Raw genomic sequence first — 20869 nt, 5'->3', positions numbered from 1 at the left:
TTGTGGTTGGGTCCGGATTCGTAGTCTTTCCTTTGTTTTTTTTTTTTTTTGTAGCCCAGGTGGGCGTCGACGTCCACCATTTGGTGCACCTCCCGTGACGTCGTCGTGCTTCCTGCGGAAGTCCCACCTCTGGGGCGCCATCTTCGGGTTCTTTTTTCCCTGTTTTTTCCTTTTTTTTTTTTTTTTTTTACCCTAGGTGATTGATTAATCCTTTTGTCCATATTTCTGTACGTTTCCACTTCTTTGATCCTATCCATTTCACCCCCTCTTCCTCCAGCCTCATCTTCCTGGCGGAGGTGGGTGGGTTCGCTAGTGAATCCAGAAAGATCTTCAAGCTGCAAAACTACACCGACAGGTAAGAAACTTTTCGTTTTGCAGCGTGAATCTTTCTGGATTCACTATGCTGTGCATAGATTTTGTAGCGGTTTTCCTATTTCTGTGGTGGCTGGGTGGAAGATGATCGCTGGTCGTTGAAAATGTGTTGTAGCACCTTCTGTCCGACCTGTGCTTCCTTATTCATTTGAATGTCCACGCAGTAGTGCTTCGTGAACGTGTGCACGGATGCCCAAGTTGCTGCGAGACAAATGTCTTGGATGGGCGTGTTTGCTAGGAAGGCAACTGTGGCCCCCTTCTTCCTTGTGGAGTGGGCTTGGGCCCCCTCCGTTAGCTCCTGTCCAGCCTGTTTGTGACAGAATTGAATAGTGAGGGCAATCCACCTAGCGATGGTGCCCTTGGTCACTGGTCTACCCATGAAGCTGGTAGCAAAGGACACAAACAGCTGCTTCGACTTCCTGAGTTCCTTGGTTCTTTCAATGTAGTGCATCACCGCTCTTCTGGCGTCGAGGGTGTGCAGGGCCTTCTCTGCGTTTGTAGTCGGGTTCTGGAAGAAACTCGGTATCTGGATAGTCTGGTTCATGTGGAACGCCGACACTACCTTGGGCATGAAGTGGGGGTCCGTCCTGAGGACCACCCTGTCTTTGTGAATTTGAATGTAGGGCTCCTGTAGCGTTAGTGCTTGAAGCTCGCTCACCCTGCGTAGTGAGGTAATGGCCACTAGAAAGGCAGTTTTCATCGTCAACATTTGTAGAGTGGCTTTGTGAATGGGTTCAAACGGCGCCTTCATGAGCTCCGTCAGAACCACGTTTAAATTCCATGCCGGCGGCGGCAACCTTTTCGGGGGTGCCATTCTTTTGGCTCCCTCCATGAATCTCTTCGCCACCTGCGAGGTGAAGAAACTTCCACCTTTCTCACCTCTGGTGTAGGCAACGATCGCTGCTAGGTGTACCCTTAGGGAGCTCGAGCAGAGGTTACTCTTTAGAAGGTGTGTGAGGTACCTCAGCACAGTTGAGTCTCTTGTCATCCTGTTTTGCAGTCCCTTTTTCCTGCACCACACCGTGAATCTCTTCCACTTTGCGCTGTAGCACTTTCTTGTAGTAGGTTTCCTTGCCTCCCGTAGCACTCGCATGGTGCTCTGAGGCAACTTTAGGTGTGCGAACTCTAGGTCTTCAGGAGCCATGCTGCCAGGTTGAGGCTCTCTGGCTCTGGGTGCAGTACCTCTCCGTTTTGCATTGAGAGCAGGTCCTTTTTCCTCTCGAACCTGTACGGATTGCCTTGCGCCATTTCTTGAATCTGTGAGAACCATGTCTGCCTCGCCCACTGTGGGGCCACCAGGATCAGAGTCATGTTGCTGGTTCTGCACTTCTCTAGCACTCTGTGCAACAGGGGTATCGGTGGAAAGGCGTAGGCAAATGTCTTCCACCAGCTTATCCATAGGGCATTTCCCCTGGATTGCTGATCTGGTTGCCTGGACGCGAAGCTTCGGCATTTTGCATTGTGGCGTGTTGCAAACAGGTCTATTGTGGGAGTCCCCCATTTCTGGAAGATTTTCTCCGTTTCCTGGCCATTGAGCTCCCACTCGTGCGATGCTGAGGTCTGCCTGCTTAGCCAGTCTGCCTCCACATTGTCCTTTCCTGGCAGGTGAATTGCCAGTAGATCTATCTTGAGAGGTATGGCCCATCTCCAAATCTCCTGAGCTAGGGATGAGAGGGGGAACGACTGTGTCCCCCCTTGTTTGTTGATGTAGAACATCGCCGTGGTGTTGTCTGTCTGTATCAACACTCTCTGGCCGAACAGGTGTTTCTGGAATGCCTTCAGGGCTAGCAGTATCGTTTTCAACTCGAGGTAGTTGATGTGGCGGACCGCGTCCGCTGGAGCCCATAGACCCCTCACCCTGAGGTTGTCCATGTGCGCTCCCCATCCCTTCTGTGATGCGTCCGTGGTAATGGTCACTGTTGGGCTTGGTGGTGTCAGGCTTCTCCCCGTTGTTATGTTGTCTCTGTTCCACCAAGTTATCTCCTCCTGCACTGCGTGCGTAACAACCACTAGATCCTCCCAACTTCCGTTTGCTTGTGACCATTGCTGTTGCAGCCATTCCTGGAATGGTCTCATGTGCAGGCGTACATTCGGCACCAGCTGGATAGAGGACGCCATCATTCCCATCATCTTGCTCACCGTCCTCACTGTCAGAGCTCGCCCCTTCTGGTAGAGCTGCGTCTCCTTCAGTAGAGCATCTGTCCTCCTGTCGCTGGGCACTACCGTATTGTGTAGGGAGTTGATCTTTGCCCCCAGGAAAATCTTTACCTGCTCCGGTTCCAGCGACGATTTTCCCCAGTGGATGGAAAACCCCAGATTTGTGAGGGTGTCTGTTACGCGTTTTGCGTGCCTCTCGCACTTCTCGCGTGAGTTTGCCTTGACCAGCCAGTCGTCCAAGTAGGGGTATACGTGTATTCCCTGCTTTCGTAGGTGTGCCGCTACCGCCGACAGGCATTTTGTAAAGACCCTTGGTGCTGATTTTAATCCGAAGGCCAGGGTTGTGAACTGGTAGTGTTCCTGTTCGATGTTGAATCTTAGAAGGCCCTTGTGCCTTCTGTTTATTGGGATGTGAAGGTAGGCATCTTTGAGGTCCACGGTGACCATGAAGTCCCCTTCTCTTATCTGTGGCAGTACCTCCTGCAGTGAAGTCATTTTGAACCTTTGTGTTTTGACGAACTTGTTTAGGTACCGGAGGTCCAGTATGGGTCTGAGGTCTCCGTCTACCTTCGGAACCACGAAGTAGTTTGAGTAGACCCCTTTGTTGCGTTCCCTGAACGGCACTGTCTCTATGGCTCCCTTTTGCAGGAGTTTCCGTGTTTCTTCTCTGAGTATTGCCAGTTCTTGGGCCGATCTCTGTCTTCCCTTCGGCTTTCTGTTTGGAGGTCTTTTCTCCAAGTCTACGCAGTATCCGTACTGCACGATGTTCCGTATCCACTTGTCTGTGGTTATGCGCCGCCACTCCTGAAGGTAGAACCTCAGCCTTCCGCCTACCGGTGACGTATGCTCGTAGGCTCTTGAATCTTCTCTTCCCCCTGATGACACCTTTTTGCGCCTCACCCTTGGGGGCCTGACGAGGGTGGGCGTCTTCTTGCGTGCTGAGTCACTTCGAGGAGGGCTGATCGCCCCCTCTCCTCCTTTGGCCACGTCCGTTCCCTCTCCCTCGAAAGGACTGGCCCCGAGGTTGATATTGCCAGCTTTGCTTCTGCGGACTTTGTCCGTGACCTTCGCCCTGCTGACCTTGTTGGAACGCCTGATGCGACGTCCCCTGTTGGCTTCCACCCCTACCGTAGGGTCTCCTCGAGGGATTTCCTCGTCTCATTCCCCTCAGCTGCAGGGCCCCCATGGACCTCGCTGTCTCGTTCTCCTTCTTGAGCTGGGTGAGCTTCTCGTCCACCGTTGCTCCGAACAGTGTCTCTCCGTTGAAGGGGGTGCCAAGGATGTTGTTCTGCACTTCCGGTTTGAATCCAGAGATTCTTAGCCATGCATGCCTCCTTTCTGTGACCCCTATGGCCATGAGTCTTGCTGAAGTCTCTGCCCCATCCAACGCCGTCTTTATACAGGAGTTGGCGATGTTCTTGCCTTCATCTACCAGGTGAGAGGCTCTCTGGCGGTATTCTTCGGGGAGGTGCTTTACTAGCTCCCCCATTTCATCCCAGTGTTGGTACTGGTGTCTATTTAGGAGTGCATTTGAATTCGCCATGCGCCAGTGCATTGCGGCGTTCCTCTCGACCTTTCTGCCTGTGAGGTCGATTCTCCTGCTCTCTTTATCTGGAGGTGGGCCCGAGGTTGCTGGCACGTTGGCCCTTCTCCTGGCCGTGGAGGCAATGATGGAGTCTGCGGTGACGCTACCCTTGATGTAAGGTGGGTCCAGGGAGGAGTGTTTATACTTTTTCTCTGTCCTGGGCGTGATCGACCGACAGGTGGCAGGCTCCTTGAAGGCTTCTCTCCCCTGGTTCATCACGCTTTGTAGCATGGGGAGGAACTGGCTCCTAGTCTGGATGGGGAGCAGTGTTTCGACGAGAAAATCTGCTTTCGGCCTCTCCTCGTCGAGCTTGACGCCGAAGGCCATTGCTGCGCTCTTCACCACCATATTGTACACCCCGATGTCGTCGGGTGGCGAAGGCCTCGAGGGGTACGTGTCCACGGCCTCCTCCGGGTTTTCGGTGTCGAGATCTTGCCATTCGACGTCGTTGCCGGTAGATGTCGCCGATTCGAAGAACGATTGTTGGTCTTCTTCCTCGGCTTCTTCCTCATAATAGGGCTCCTCTTCCTCTTCGAGGTCCCTTGTCAGCCCTTCGGCGTCGAACTCATCCTCGACTTCGCCGACGTCCGCCGATGAAACCGTTGGAATCTTGAATTCCTTCATCCTGGCGTCGAACTCCTTCTTCCTTTGAAGGATGTTCTCCATTTCGGCCTCGAGCCGCCTCTTCTTTTTCTCCATTTCGGAGATGCTTTCGGCGTCGACCGCGGGTCTTTTCGATGAAACTTGCGTCGACGTCGAACGTTCTTTCTGCGTCGATCGGCCCGTTTCATGGGATGATTTCGACGACCCTTGCCTTTCGGCGTCTTTCTGCGCCAGGGAGTCCTTTTGTAAGGATCCGCTGGGCCTTTTGTCCGAAGTTCCCCCTTTGGCCGTCGAAGTTTTCGGCGCCGGGGCTCCCTTCGTGGACCTTGACTCAGTTTTTCTCGAGTCACCCTCGTGTTTTCGAGGTGTTTTTTGATTTGCGCTCGACGATTCTCTTACCTCGTCTTCTTTTTTCTTGTCGGTCTCTACGACCGTGAAGTTTTCGGCTGTCTCGGCGACGTTGTCCTCGTCGTCCGTGTCGAGGCCCAGCGCGTAGAGTGTCGGGGGTTTTCCTTGGCCCTCCATGTTGGCGTTGGCTCTCCTCTGCCTCTCTCTCACCCTGAGTGTCTTCGGCGCGAAGACTGAGCAGGCGTTGCAGTCGATACTCTGATGATCCACCGGTAGGCAGAGGTTGCAGACCGGATGCAGGTCTTTCTGCGCGAACTTGTGGTGGCAGTTTGGGCAGAACTTGAATGGCGTCTTGTCCATTTCGCTCAGGGTCTCTGAGCGTGCATTCTCCAAGGTCGTCGAAGAAAAAGGCTCGCTGGTCTTCTTTCTTCGCGTTCCTGTCGAAATCTGTTCTTTCCTGATGTCTTCTCTTGATTCTATCGATGAAACTCGCTTTTCTTCCTTCTTCCTCCGAGTGAACTTCTGGAGCTTCCCGATGACGATCCAGACCCAACGGCGGAAAAAAGAATCTGAAGATGGCGCCCCAGAGGTGGGACTTCCGCAGGAAGCACGACGACGTCACGGGAGGTGCACCAAATGGTGGACGTCGACGCCCACCTGGGCTACAAAAAAAAAAAAAAAAAAAAACAAAGGAAAGACTACGAATCCGGACCCAACCACAAGATCGCGGAATAATGCACAGCATAGTGAATCCAGAAAGATTCACGCTGCAAAACGGGTGATTACACCACCTTGCCCCAGCTGTCGTGCAGCCAGTTGTCAGATTTGGGTGGCCATCCAGGGGTGGCATAATACATGCTGCAGCCCCTGGTAGGCCCTGGGTACACCGATGCCCTGGATACCTGTGGTATGCTGATACAGGGACTGATAAGGCGGCCCAGTTCCAATTAGTGGATGCACCTAATGTACATGTGTGTTAATCTCGAGAGAGAACAGCTAGGCTGTGGGTCTGATTGGCAGGCCCACAGCCAGGGAAAGTCGTAAACCAATGAAGCAAAAGCAAAAAAATCGGGGTGATCATAGGATTGCAGACCCTACTCTCCTACAAGATGCTCCTTTTGTACCATAGTAAATACACATCACCAAAATGTATAATCATATATAAATACATCTGTGTTCAACATATGCAGAACTATTTCAAGATATAGAAACAGTATGGAATAAGCGTGTTATAGAAAAGAGCATAGTGGAGGAGGGAGAACAGAGGCTCACCTTATTTGAAAAGATTGCGGAGAACAGCTTGTCCCACTGATGCATCTGCATCGCTTGAGGCTTCCAAACAGTAGTGCTTGGTAAAAGTGTGTCTGTTGGACCAGGTTGCCGCTCTACAGATCTGAGGAAGAGGCACACCGGCCAAAAGAGCAAGAAACCAGAAAAAATTGTGAAGTACTGAGCAGAGCTCAGGGAGACTCCCTTCACACGACGTGCGGTAGAAAATCTGCGAGCCTAAGCCTCTGAGGAGAACATTCTGGTGGGTGCTGTCGCCTGATTGGCTGCAGTTTGGACTGTACATAATGACTTAGATAGTCATAAGTGTGGAAGGTTTTTCTTGTAGCTTAGGGCTACTTTACTTCCTGTTTTATGCTACCAAGGTTTTTTGGTTACTTTATGCATAATTATTGCTTTTTTATGTACCGTGGGACTCCCACTCCGACGACGGGGAATGATTCAGGCATGGGAATCTATGAAAGACACCCTAAATCCTGGAGAAACAAGGGAGATGAGGAAGTCAACCATACACATGAATTTGACAGAGTGTATCTTTCTGTGGGAGACATGCCAACGCAATTCCACTATTCAAACCAATATGTGATGAGTGGCTGGTGAAGTAGTGCCTCCAAGCACACCTTTGCCTTCAGTAGCCAGGTTTTTACCAACCAGGCATTTGGAAGAAGAAAGTTTCAGGAGGCAGTCGAAATGGAAGTTTATGATGCAGACTGGAAAGTTCCATGACACTCATACCAGATTAAGTCAGTGAGGATAATCCATCTAGAGTTTCCCCCCTAATTCCACAACCCTTCTTCTCCCCCCATTATAGTCTGTATTTTCACAGTCAGAGAAAAAGAGCATCTACAATGTTTGATGTGTATGTGAGGCAATAAGAGGCAGAGTAACTCTGATCTCAGGTCTAAACTTAATGAAGCTTCTAGAAGAATAATGCAGGCATCTGAAAAAACAATGGCCCATCCCCTTTACACACTGAATAGATTATTCAAGTCATTCTGTACCAACTGTATCAACTCACCAAAGTAGTGGTATAAACCCTAAGCAGTACATGGAGTGCCAGAGGACAATGCAATGCATTGGAAATATTTTTACAAATAATTTCTCTATAAGGCTGATGCTGTTCTGCTACTTACGTAGCAAGGGAAAATGACAAATTAACTGATTGTGGGACATTGAAGGAAAACATAAGAGGGAGCCTGCAATGTATTTTAGTATGATCAAGGGACTGTCAGAGAATTTTAATGCAAAATGAGACTGGGGAGGAGACCGATACCTATAAAATCTGATTATATTGTTCCTCAGTATTAACATGTTAGCAGCCACTACATGGTACAACACTGCTCTGACACCTCATATCGAAGGGTAGGAGTTCTTTCATCACATCTAACAAGGAGGTCTAGCTGCAGCTCATTCAGGGTCCGCACAGCATGAGGATCAAGTGCCTCTGCATGCTTCTGTACAGCATGAAGTAGAGTGGTGCTTGGCTGGCGGCTTAAACCATCCTACCATCTGGCACTGTTTGAGCCTGGTGCTCGTTGTCTCCTCCAATAAGAGTTCAACGACATTATGGCAGCCATCATAGGGTGGGTTCAAGCCCATTAAAAAATACTGGGGTGAAAGATCTCAAATTCTGCACAATGTAATTTAAAGCAAGCCTGACACACTCTCCTCCCACAAGAGTATGTAGAATGATAGTGGACATTTTAGTTTAGCCTTAAGCCCACATAATAATTATAATATGGTACCAAAGGTATATAATAGCGACCAGAGGGTTGAGACAGTAACAGTCTGCACCTGTCAATCCAGTGTATGGGAAGAGAATAATGGTGCAGGAAACCAAGGAGTACACCCCTCTCTACTCCAAATAAACATAAAACACAAAATGGTTCCGCACTCAACAATATAATGTATAGAGTTCAAATAGAGTACATTCTTTACATGCACATCGCAGAACTTCCAATTCAATGTTGTTTCTTTTTTCAAAACGTTCATTATTGGACTTTATTTCTTATAAAGACAAGTCGGTCAGATAAAATCCAGTAGCCGACGCGCAAGTGCTCTTCTGAGAAGACTGGGTACTGGAAAAGCATGACAGTTTGATAACAGGGTACCATGCCACTCTAATATGGTACCAGGGATAACCCCTCAACCTTGGAGCAGACCCTACTTAACTAGAATGCCACATAACAGGCCTGATGTATCAAACGGTTTTACTCATTCTTTGTGGAAATGTGTTGTTACATAAGGATCAAAGTTCAGTTGCTGATGCTTAAAAAGACATCAAGAGAAACTAAGGCAGCATCTGCTCACATTAACCAAAATAATCTGCAATAAACATTAATAAATAAAAAGGTACCTCTTCATTTGGAGGTGGGAACTCAATCTTTCGATCAATTCGCCCTGGCCGCAGCAACGCTGAATCCAAAATATCAATTCTGTTAGTGGCCATGATCACCTGCAAGCCAAAAAACAGATTAACATGGAATTCTAGCAACAATATAATGTGAATGTAGAATGTATCTTACTGCATTTCTCTAGTAAGCTAATACTGACAATTTATCAAAACCGACCTTTAATGCATGCCTAATGGTCTTTCCAATAGTTAAGTATTTTTATCTTTCTTTAAACTGATAACGGTAAGTTAGAACTGGAGCATGGTAAGCATGTTTCTCTTAGAAATATAATCATAATGATTCTGACACTACACCGTAACAGACAAAAGTGGTATATGGCCATGGCTCAATTAGTTTCACTTGTGCCCTCTCTATGGTACAGACAAACATTTCGAGAGTAAAAGAAACATTAGGGGGTGGGGGCAAAGAAAAGATAAATGGCAACACTACTTTATCAATAATGTAACTTTGCTAGATTAACCTTTCTTTATATATTACTAGTATATTTCTGTGAACAATTATTTTAAAAAACACTTCATGTAAATGTTGGGAACATTTCAAGTTGCACCAAATTCTAACAAATCTGATATTTACTTTTATGTTCAAAACAAAGACCTGCAATACGTCATCTCGATTTGTCTCTTACACTCCCAGAACTTAAAGATTACTCCACTGTTGCACCACCTTCAGCTTGACCTTTTTTTTACTTTCACATGATGCTGAATCGAGAGAGCAGAGTCAAAGATAAACGTATTTGCAAACTGCCTCAAAATGCAGTCAATATTTACGTACCATCTAAATGTATATGACAGGACAAACATAATGGCTCACCCGATGTAACACAACAAGTCAGATAAAGAACTGAAATTTAACAAGCTAAATGTCAATCCAGTACTAAACAAATCAATGTGGCTTAATTAGAAGAGACAAGCTACATTCATAAATAACGTTTCAATTGAACACCAATTCATCGGTTTCTTGAACAGTCAAGCTGGATAAAATTTTGCATAATTTTTAGTTAATGTATAGACTAGACTACACATGGACTGTAAAAATGTGAACAAAGAGGGACCTTGAGGAGGGATGATGGTTATAAAGCATATTCTTTTGGAACACATGTAACCAGTAGATGTTTCAAGTTTACCATTTACAGTAAATAAATGTATGGAAGGAATAATTAAAACAGCAAGCATTGGCAAAGACAATAGGTCTGGAGCTGGAAAGCATGCCATGTTAATTATTTTGCTAACATGTAATACACAAAACATTGCCAATAGTATAAAAAAATATGAAGAACTGCCCCAGAAGCTCAGGCACACCAGTCATTTGCAGGAGGCTGTGCATATGTGACTAGTGCAAGACAAATAGTGGATGAAGTGTGCCGTCTCATACTGTACGATGTGGTTGGCCAAAGCAAAATGTGAATGATACTTGGATGAAGAAGGCTGCCCAAAAGGCCTGTATGTTTGTTTCAAATATGTTTTTGGAAAACATGAAGCTAGCACGACAACTAAAGTGGTCTAGAGGCCAAATCTGAAAGTGTGCAATATGCACATCCCCCAGCCACTGCCCTTGAAAGTACGTCTACATTGGTTTCAGGAAATGACTGAAGGTTGAATTAATTAAACATGGCCTATCATACCATTCTCAAAATAATCTGCAAGAGAAATGCCCCTTGTTTCTCATTTGTATGCGATATCAAAATGCACACCCTCTTAAAGCTCTACAGAGTTACATATTAAAACATACCTGGCCTTCCTCCGGTCCTCACCAAATCTTAAAAGCAGACAAATCAATGTGACGTGTGACAAGTAACAAAACACAAATGCAATTTTGTCATTATTAGGAAAGAAAAAAGTTCTACCAACATTCAGTAGTCGAGTGAAACAGTGCACTCCATGATTCAGTAAAGGGTGGTACCCCCTTTATCAGAAACAACATTTCTTGTAAATGTTTCAGTCTCACACTTGTGAGAAAGTGCCATCTTTCTTGCATGGTATGCCCCCACTTTTTGCTAAATTGCTGAATGTACTTTAATTGAGTGTACCCTGGGTTCCTGCCAATCAGGTGCCCAGGGCCTATGTTCCTTCCTTAAACCACACAAACTCCAAATTGGCAAACCCTAGCCACATGTCAGCCCCTAGTAAATGGTACCCTAGGTACCCAGGGTCTTGTGGCCAGGGAAGGCCTCTAAGGGCTGCAGCACTCATTGTGCCACCCTCAGAGGCCCTGTACCCTTACACACACACACTGCCCTTGCAGGCTGAGTGTCTGGGTGCAGGACAAAACAAAGAGTCGACATGGCACACATCACTGTGTACCATGCCCATCACCTACACTGCCAAGGCATATGTCAGCCACCCCTCTAGCTGGGTGCATTACGCCTATGGTGTGGGCGCAGGAGCCCTGTGCCCCTACAGTACCCGGGTCCATTCCTGGGCGCTGTAAGTGCAGTGCTGTCATTTAAGAGTACATGGTGCTGAGAGCTCGTCAAACACGAGCTCTACAGCACCATAATGGCAACACTGAAGCCTGGGAAGTTTGGTATCAAACTTCTCAGCACATTGAACCCACACTGATGCCAGTATGGGATTTAATGTACTAAGCACCCCAGAGGGCATCTTAGAGATGCCCCCTTACAGCTAACTTACAATCCACGTCTGCTCTGAGGCTGCCCAGGCTGCCACACAGCAGACACGTTGCTGGACCCCTGGGTGGGAGAGCTCCTGCTCTCCCGGGCCTGCAACAATGCACATCCTGGGTGAGGTGAGAAATCTCCTCCCCCAGGACGAGCAAAGGGAAGCTTCAAAGGCATGCCGCCATTTGGAGTTTCCCCAGGCCACTGCAACCCCCCACTCTGGCGGGAAGCTTGGCCGGAAACCCCATACAGGGGATGTGCCAGCCTGCCCACCCCACCCCTCAGGTGGGGGAGGCGAGGTGAAGCACATCTCCGGGCTCTTGCCATCTTGAAGATGGGAGGCCCTACCCTATCAGGATTAGGCTACTGCCCCCCTCCCACAGGAGAGAGGCAGGATAGGGGGTGTACCCACCCCAGGACAAGGACCCATTGGTCCCTGGCCTTCACCTACCTGTAACGCCCCTAAATCTAGTATTTAGGGGCACCCTGAACCTTCCTTCCTCAGATTCCAGATAAAAAACTACAAGAAGAGCAAGAAGAACAAGGACCTGCCCTGCAGCTGCTAAAAAGAGAAGAAGACACCAACTGCTTTGGCCCCAGCCCTACCGGCCTGTCGACTCTCGAACCTGCACCAGCGCGGCATCTCTCGTGGCCAGCAACCTCACCAACCCCGGAGGACCTGGCTACATTTTGGCTCTAAGCCCCTGGGACTCCCATGAGTAGAGGCTCTACTCAAGAAACCTATTTTTAACCCCTGGCAGCAGCCCGGAACCGCGGACCCAACACACTCTGCACCAGCCAAGCCTGGCCAGTGCCGGAGTGGACAAAGACCCTGAAGACGACCCCACGGCGACTGTGACCCCGAGTCCGGCACCCAAGGACCCCCCTCGACATTCCGGAAGAAGCCTGCAGCCTCAGAACAGAGTGCCACCCCAACCGCGATCAACCAGAGGCTAAGATTTCCGACATCAAAAGGCACCCCTGCACCCGGCGCCCTGCGGCCCCCTGTGCCCAATCCCGGGGTACCCACCTAACCTACAACTACCCAACTTACCTCTCGAAGTGGTGGTGGCACCTGAAGCATCCTCGTCCCCGAGCTTGCAGCCTTTTTCCAAACCGGAACATTCCCATTGATTTCCATTGAGCGCCCGAGGGCTCAAAAGCACCCTGCACCCAGCCGCCCGAGTGGCCCTGGCAGTGCACTCTCTACACTAACCTACGTCCCCACTTGCCCTGAGTAAGTGACCAGGAGCCCAGCTCCCACAGCCGCGTGGCTTGCCAGACAGCAGCCACCAACCAAGGCCCCCCTATCCCTCATAGGATAACATTGGGCCTAACTCTCTCTGCACCCGGCCGTCCTGAAACCGCTGAGGGTGAACCAACTGTACCTACCTGACACTGGGGGACTCCTGAGTCTATGCCCGGAATTTCAGCTCTGCCAGTCGAGTACTTACCCTTAAACCGCTAACTTCATTTTCCTCATAGGGTAACATTGACTGGCTTTTTCTTCAAAAATCTTCTAAGTGTGAACTTTTCAAAACTGCAAATATTCACCAAAAATCAGCCAAGTGACAAAAACGAATTTACTCACCTGCTCCTAGGTGAGCTCCCAGTGCTGGATCTTGGTGCCCAGCCCTGACTCTGAAAAGTGTCCACAACTATACTTACCTCTAACTCATTTTTCTCCCATAGGAAACCATTGTCTGCTTTTCTGTGAAATTTCTTCTAAGTGTCTATTTTTGCAAATTTGAAATATTCTTTTAAAATCGTACCATTTCTGCAAACGAAATTACTTACCTGTTTTTGATAAGGACCCCAGTCCTGGGTCTAGGTACCCAGTCCTGGATTACTAAAGTAACGATAAAGTACTCTACCTGAAATTTGAATTTCTTGCCATAGAGATCCACTGAATGTTTTCCTTGAAATATTTTCTAAGTGCTAACTTTTGAAATAGCTAAATATTATTTAAAAATCATTACAGTTATTAAGTCGACTTTCATCACTTGATTCTGAATACTGACCCAGGGCTGGATCTAGGAGCCAGACCTGGAATTCCAAAAGTAATCTGAAAAGTAATTTATGACAAATAACCTGAATTTACCATTGAGCTCAATGCATTGTTATGTTTAAGAAATAGGATTGTTTTATTGCAACCAACTGTGACTGTTTACAAAAATTTATTGCTCAAGACAAAAGTATTTATATTCAACCTCTCATTCTGAGAAAGTATATTTTTATCCCCTTTGTGGTTCTAAAAATAAAACAGGCATATATTTTATATATATAAACCATTGGCCTAGAGTTCAGTTATTGAGTGTGTGAAACCATTTGCTGACTGAGTGTGTACAATAAATGCTTTACACTGTCCTCTGGTACTGCCTTACTGCTCGACCAAGCTACCACTTTTGAGAGTAAGGTCATACCTAACTTTAACCTCTATCAGCCTCTGGGGGACTGTGGACTCTGTACACCCTGTACCTATTAGGGAACAGTATATACAGAGCCACTTTCTCACAACACTTCATAGAAGGAAGCCTGGCTCAGTACTCCTTATAACACTGGTTAAACCTGGTCATGTTTGAAGCATCAGTTTATGCACAGCTCTCCTAAGGTCCCCCTACAGACTTTTACTTGACTGTTCCAAAATCCCATTTTTCAGTGACAGATTTCTTGGTGCATTTTGGATCACAGTCCTGCTAAATTACCCACTTTCATCTAAGCTTTAGCTAGTGAGCAGATGTCCTTGCATTTACCCCTAGAAGGCACTTGTGTAGAGAGAACCTCATGGTGGACTCAATGGTTTGGGAGGTGTCCAGGTCTTGTGGCTGTTAACAAGTCCAAATCTTCAGCCCTCCTCCATAACCTATTGATGGCTGGTATGAGGTTCTTGAGGGGATATGCAAAGTTCGTTTCAGTAATCTTTGAATTAAGTTAGGTGCCATTTTCCAAACCTGAGTGGTGCAGCAGAGTCCTTTTTGGAGAGAAAGGGTTTCCTCTTGGCTACCCTTTCAGACATACATAGAGTATTTTCCTAACAGAATTATGAACTATCGTTGACAGAATTGGCAGAATTTTTGCACTCTTCAGGATCTCTCATATGGTCTGATCTTGTGGTAAATTCTCCAGGATGCAACCCCGGGCCCAAATCTTGATTATGGCAACCATGTTAAAATTTCCAAATTTGAAAATGATCTCTCATTGTGGAATGATGGACTCTGAATTGTTTAGAAATAACTTTATAACCCTTCTGATAAACAACAGCAATTCTTTCTCTGAAATCACAATTTTATTTGACCTAGGTATGATGAGTTACCACAAGCCTGAATGCTTAAGACCAAGATGATAAAAGTTTCAAATGTTATATATAGGTAGTATAACTTCCTGATGATCAATCATGTGCACTTCGTTAGCCGCAGCTGATTCAAATTATCTAATCTAATTTGGAAGGCAATAGGTTGTACCTTTTCACACAAAGCAGCTTAATGTACACTGATATTTAAGTTTAATACATAATGAAAGCAAATTTGGGTGTGCAAATTGTGACAGGATTCTAGATTTAACTGCTGTTAGGACCATTAGGGTAATAGATGAATGTCAAAAATATATTATAATATAAAATACTAGAATCTTATTAATCGTATTACTGTACTTCATCTCCAAATAGTCATTTACCCTCTACATCAGTTAATTAGAATTTTGTTACATCACCGAAAGATTAAGTCATAGTTGGTCAGTTTGAATTGAGATGACAAACAACAACTTCTCTTTCTTTGATTTATCAAAAAGGTCACCTCATTACAAACTGACCACATACCTTTATGATTCTGTAAATGTTAAATCTTCAGGGGAACTACGTGGAAGTAGGATTAACCATTTGTTCACAGCACCGCTGTTGAGTAAAAATAGTGACTTCTCAATCCAACTTTAATTCTATTCTTCAGGTTAAGAATCTTCAGTTTCCCACCTCCTCCCCAAACTAAACTATCCATGGATTTGGATGAATAGCTTCTTAACTCATGTACAAATGGAGTGATTCACTCTTCTAGAACGCGTCAGTCTTCCGTGATTGTCCTAATTACAATAGAAAATCTTGCACGTATGAACTTCATTGGGTGACTTTTATTCACTGGAAGGTCTTTAAGAGTTAAATTAAAGCATGAAGGTACCTCTTATCAGAGACTGATGGGACACTAGCTCCTAACACAAACTGGAGACTGTAATACACATCTATCTGCTCCTAGTTTGATAGTACTCCAATGCAACCAAGAACCCACTGCACAAGTCATAAAAATACTGTGACATTAACATTCATCCATAATACAACACACCTTGATATTTTTAGTAGCTTCAAATCCATCTAGCTGGTTAAGCAGCTCAAGCATTGTCCTTTGTACTTCACTGTCCCCACCAGATCCGCCTTCCAGTCGAGAAGAGCCTATGGAGTCAATTTCATCCATGAAAATAATCGAAGGAGCATGCTCTCTGGCCATCACAAACAGTTCACGAACCATACGTGCCCCTAGGAATAAGAACACATTGTTAAAAAAATAAATATATATATATATATATATATATATATATATATATATATATATATATATATATATATATATTCACTGAAAAAACCATAGGTTTCACACGTTATAGTTAGCGGAAATTTTACTGATAAAAAACCAGTGAAATTGCCCCGTTATAGTTAGTGCTGGCAACTATAACTCACGCGACCGCAATCCTCTGCTGATGCTAATACTGTATTTAGACACTTATTTGCCCATGTCTTCTTCCATACATTTTTAGCTATACATATATTACAAATATTTTTTTTTCATAAAGACACATATGTCATCAGCAGAAGATTGCCGTCGCGTGAGTTATAGTTGCCAGCACTAACTATAACGGGGCAATTTCACTGGTTTTTTATCAGTAAAATTTCCGCTAACTATAACATGTGTGAAACCTATGGTTTTTTCAGTGAATTTGCAAGGTTTTTTAAATGCTAATTCCTAACTATAACGTGTGTGAAACCTATGGTTTTTTCAGTGAATTTGTACGGTTTTTTAAATGCTAAGTTACTTTACGCCATTCGAGGCGTGCGCGCCCACTTAACGCAGTTCGTTCCGTGCACGGTTTTTATCAACTTTAATAAGCCCTGTACATTTGGTGGCCTTCGGCCACCAAAAGCACAGGGGGTGGGGTCAATGTGGATAGTGTTTTTTTTATTTCGATTTTATAATTTCATGTTGCCAAAATTTAGTTTTTTTTACCTATTAATAAGCCCTGTACATTTGGTGGCCTCCGGCAGTGTGGATAGTGTTTTTTTTATTTTTTTTTTTTTACCGTACGCTTACGGTAAGCGTACGGTAAGCGTACTCGGCGAAATTGCCGAAAAAAAAATAAAACCGTTTTTGCTCTTGGGGGATGTTTGGGGACTCCCTCAACATGACTGTGTGGGAGGGAGTTGTCAAAAATGCCCCGTAACATGTTTTTGGGCATCAAGTTTGAGAAATAACTCTCAATGCGAGAGACAAAATGGCGGACGCCGCTTCCTGGTTTTGGCCGATTCGAATGTTTACTAAGACCTAAGAGCCAATCAGAATCGCGCTCGCGCACGCCACCGTACGCTTACGGTAAGCGTACCGTAAGCGTACCGTAAGCGGGCTCAGATATATATATTGATTTAAAGGCTATTTTCTCAGAATCTACTTAACAGATTTACACCAAACCTACAAAAGGCACTTCCTTGACCTAGGGACTACCTCTCTGCCAAATTTCTAGTAATTCTGTTCAGCCGTTCGGGCTGTAGCTCGTTCTAAAGGTCCTATGGAAAAATGCATGGGAAAAACGCGTTTTGGGACCCCCCTTTTATCTCAGCCCCCGCTTGACGAATCCCCCCGAGACTTTCAGGGTAGGAGCGGAGCGTAACGCCCCACCTATTTTGAGAAATTCGCGAGGATTCATCGACCGGCGCCAAAGTTATTCAAAATAGAATGTGGAGGTTTTCCTATGGAAAAGGGGTCCTAACTATAACTACCTACTGGCGACCGCCAGTAGGTTATATATATATATATATATATATATATATATATATATATTTATTATCTACACAGACCGAGAAATGAGACTAAAAACTACAAGCCTTCAATACATACATTGAAATTAAGGGGCAGAGCAAACCAGGTTTAAGCATAACGGTTACAAAATGCGTATGAGAATTATGCAACACTCACACACTTTAAAACAAAGAACACAAACAGCTTAAACAAGACAAACCTATTGGATGTGTCACTGATCATTTGCTATCTAAAGGAAGCGAGAAAAAAGACGAAAACGGAAGGAAATGAGGAAAATATATCATGTTCTAAACACCAGTAAGCAAGGAAAACGGGTGCCTTACAGCGGAGATTTCAATTTCATCAAAAACAATAAGAAGTAGTTTCTTACCTGTAACTCCAGTTCTGTAGTAGGGGTATCTCTGTTATAGTCATAATCTATGAATAGTCCCGCCCATGTGCGGGGACCCTGGAGCAATCAAAATATCTCTTAAGCTGTCCTGCATTTGCAAACCTGCAAAGACACTTAAGAGACAGACAAAATAATACAGCCTAAAAACAATATGGCTGCACTGGCCAGCACTTCATCTGAAGTGAACACAAAAGCCAAAATAAAGTTTAAATGTCATTTTTATTCACATCTGACATGTTCCTTTATTGTATCACACTCCCTTCACCAAAATCCCTTTAAACAATAGAGAGGAAGGGGTGGACAGACAAGCCCTATAGGCTGTCACTATGTGTCTGCTAAAAGGATACCGTGCCTTTAAGGAACTCTCCAGAGACCCCCGGTATCCCAGGATGCACAGCCAAAGCAAGTTACTTTCAGTTCTTTTTGAAGGTGTATAACAACAGGCCTGATACTGTCAGTGTACTCCACCGGGGAGGAGGGAGGGTCGCTTATGACTATAACAGAGATACCCCTACTACAGAACTGGAGTTACAGGTAAGAAACTACTCCTTCTGTAGTAGGGGATCTCTGTGTATAGTCATAATCTATGAATAGAATGGCAAGCCCATCCCAACCAACAAACAGCGGTGGAGTAACAAACAAAACACCAACAAATTACTGTGCAAACAAATTCTTCAGCGAAGCCTGTCCAACCTGCGCATCTGCCCTAGCATCAGAATCCAGGCAGTAATGCTTTGTAAACGTATGGACCGACTTCCAGGTGGCAGCCTTACAAATGTCAGCAATTGGAACATTCCTAAGCAAAGCTGTAGTAGCTGCTTTGCCCCTAGTCGAATGCGCTGTAGGCTTACCCCCTAACGTCTTATTAGCTTTCTGATAACAAAGCTGAATACAGGACACAATCCATCTGGAGATGGACTGTTTTGAGGTAGCTAGACCAGTTATTACTGAACCGTAATTTACAAACAGTTGATCTGACCTGCGGATGTCTTTTGTCTTATCTAGATAGAATTTCAACACCCTACGCACATCTAGTGAATGCAGAGACCTCTCCGCCGGAGAGGAGGGATGCTGAAAAAATGTAGGCAAAGTTATCATTTGATACACATGAAAATCAGATATCACTTTAGGCAAAAATTTAGGATGAGTACGCATCACTACTTTAGAAGCATGGAACACAGTATACGGCTCTTGACAACACAGAGCCTGAATCTCACTCACCCTCCTGGCCGATGTAATGGCCACAAGGAAGGCAGCCTTCCAGGACAAATGCTGCAAAGAAGCCTTATGAATAGGCTCAAAAGGCTCCCTCATTAATCTGGACAACACCACGTTCAATTCCCATGGTGGAGAAGGTCGTCTAACAGGGGGAAACTTACGCAAACCCTCCAAAAAATCTTTAATCACAGGGAGTTGAAAAAATGAGGTTTGGGAAGGGCCCTTTCTATACGCAGTCAAAGCTGCGAGATGAACTTTAATAGACTGAAAATTAAGCCCAGATTGAGCTAACTGCAGCAGATAAGGCAAAATAACATCTTTACAGGATGTAGGGTCAATGTCCTTTGCCTTGCACCATAAGCAGAATCTCTTCCACTTATAGGCGTAAGAAGTCCTCGTAGACGGTCTCTTCGCCTCTTTCAAGATCTCCATACAGTCCTGAGGTAGGTTCAAGTGTCCATACTGTAGTAGCTCAGGAGCCATGCTGCCAAACTCAAGGACGAGAGATTGGGGTGAACCATCTGTCCTCCGAACTTCGTGAGAAGGTCCGGCCGACACGGCAGAACAGACCGGTGAAGAAGGTCGGTGAACCACCATTGCCTCGGCCACTCCGGAGCAATCAGGATCATCCTGGCTCTGGATTGCGACAGCTTGATCAGCACCGCAGGAATCAGGGGAATGGGTGGAAAGGCGTAGAGAAAGCTGTTGGACCAGCTGATCCATAGGGCATTCACCAGTGTCCCTGGTTGGTAGTACCTGGACGCGAAGTCGCGGCATTTGCTGTTTTCTGCCGTAGCGAACAGATCGATATCCGGAGTGCACCACTCTGCGAAGGCGCCTCTTAGCACGTCGTCGTTTAGCACCCACTCGTGATTTTCTTGCACTAGCCTGCTGAGTGCATCGGCTTGGGCATTCTGCACTCCCGGCAGATGGGTTGCCGTGATCGTTAGGTTCCTGGCCACCAGCCAATTCCAGATCGTCTGTGCCTCCCGAGACAGCGTGCGTGAACGGGAGCCCCCCTGCTTGTTGAGGTAATACATGGTAGTAGTATTGTCCGTCTGAACTAGCAGGGAGGTCGTCTTGAAGGAGGGATGGAACGCCTTCAGGGCCAAGTGTACTGCTCTGAGTTCCAAAAAGTTGATGTGGTAAGTCATCTCCGTCTTTCAGGGCTTCGACCCGGCCGGGCCCTTGTTCCCCGACGAGGATGGATGCTGGCCTCTGCCCCTCTGGCGCTTGTGAAAGGACTGCCTCGGGAACTGCTGTTGTTGCTGGTGCTGGTGCTGGTGTTGTTGTTGACCAGACTGACGCCCCTGGCCGCGTTGTTTAGAATAACGCCTGCCATAGGAACGGAATGACCTCTTCTGTTCCTTGGGTTTTTCCAACCCCACAGCCTTCAGGGTTTCTGCTTCGGCCTTCATGCGGGCCATTTCGTCATCCGCATGAGACCCGAACAACGTCGTGCCAGAGAAAGGCAAGTTAGCAATCTTTTGCTGCGCCTCGGGCTTTAGAGAGGTAAGCCTCAGCCAGGAATGTCTCCTCATGTGTACACCATGACAGTACCCATGGGACGCCAGCAACATTACATCCCCCGCTGCACTACTGATGATCTGGTTGGAGACCATCATGCCCTCATTCAACACCTCCTGGAAGTCCTCCCGTTTATCCCTAGGCAGGGAGGCAGCAAACTGTTGCAGGGAGTCCCAAAGCGATCGGTCATAGCGACCCAGCAGAGCGGAGGCGCTAGCAGCCTTCATAGTCGTGGCCGACGTAGAGCACATTCTCCTCCCCAAGGAGTCCATCTTGCGA

The 20869-nt window shown here is 46.3% G+C and overlaps 1 protein-coding gene across 15 annotated transcripts in view; it reads right to left on the bottom strand.

The window, feature by feature from the left end:
• The window catches only part of LOC146871394 (26S proteasome regulatory subunit 8), a 368112-nt gene that overhangs the window by 192284 nt on the left and 154959 nt on the right, over positions 1–20869 (bottom strand). For 7 of the 15 annotated variants that reach the window (XM_085651032.1, XM_085651030.1, XM_085651027.1 and 4 more), the window contains 2 exons: positions 15712–15902; positions 8709–8807 (listed from right to left, as the gene is read on the bottom strand). In XM_085651032.1, coding sequence (XP_085507158.1) covers positions 8709–8807; positions 15712–15902 — 290 coding nt within the window. The remainder of the gene's footprint in view (positions 1–8708; positions 8808–15711; positions 15903–20869) is intronic. The other 8 variants (XM_085651037.1, XM_085651023.1, XM_085651022.1 and 5 more) reach the window with 2 other exon arrangements.

Source organism: Triturus cristatus, chromosome 1_1 (assembly GCF_964204655.1).
Source record: "Triturus cristatus chromosome 1_1, aTriCri1.1, whole genome shotgun sequence".
In the NCBI taxonomy this organism is placed as follows: Eukaryota; Metazoa; Chordata; class Amphibia; order Caudata; family Salamandridae; genus Triturus; species Triturus cristatus.
This window is presented reverse-complemented; position numbering and strand designations above follow the sequence as displayed.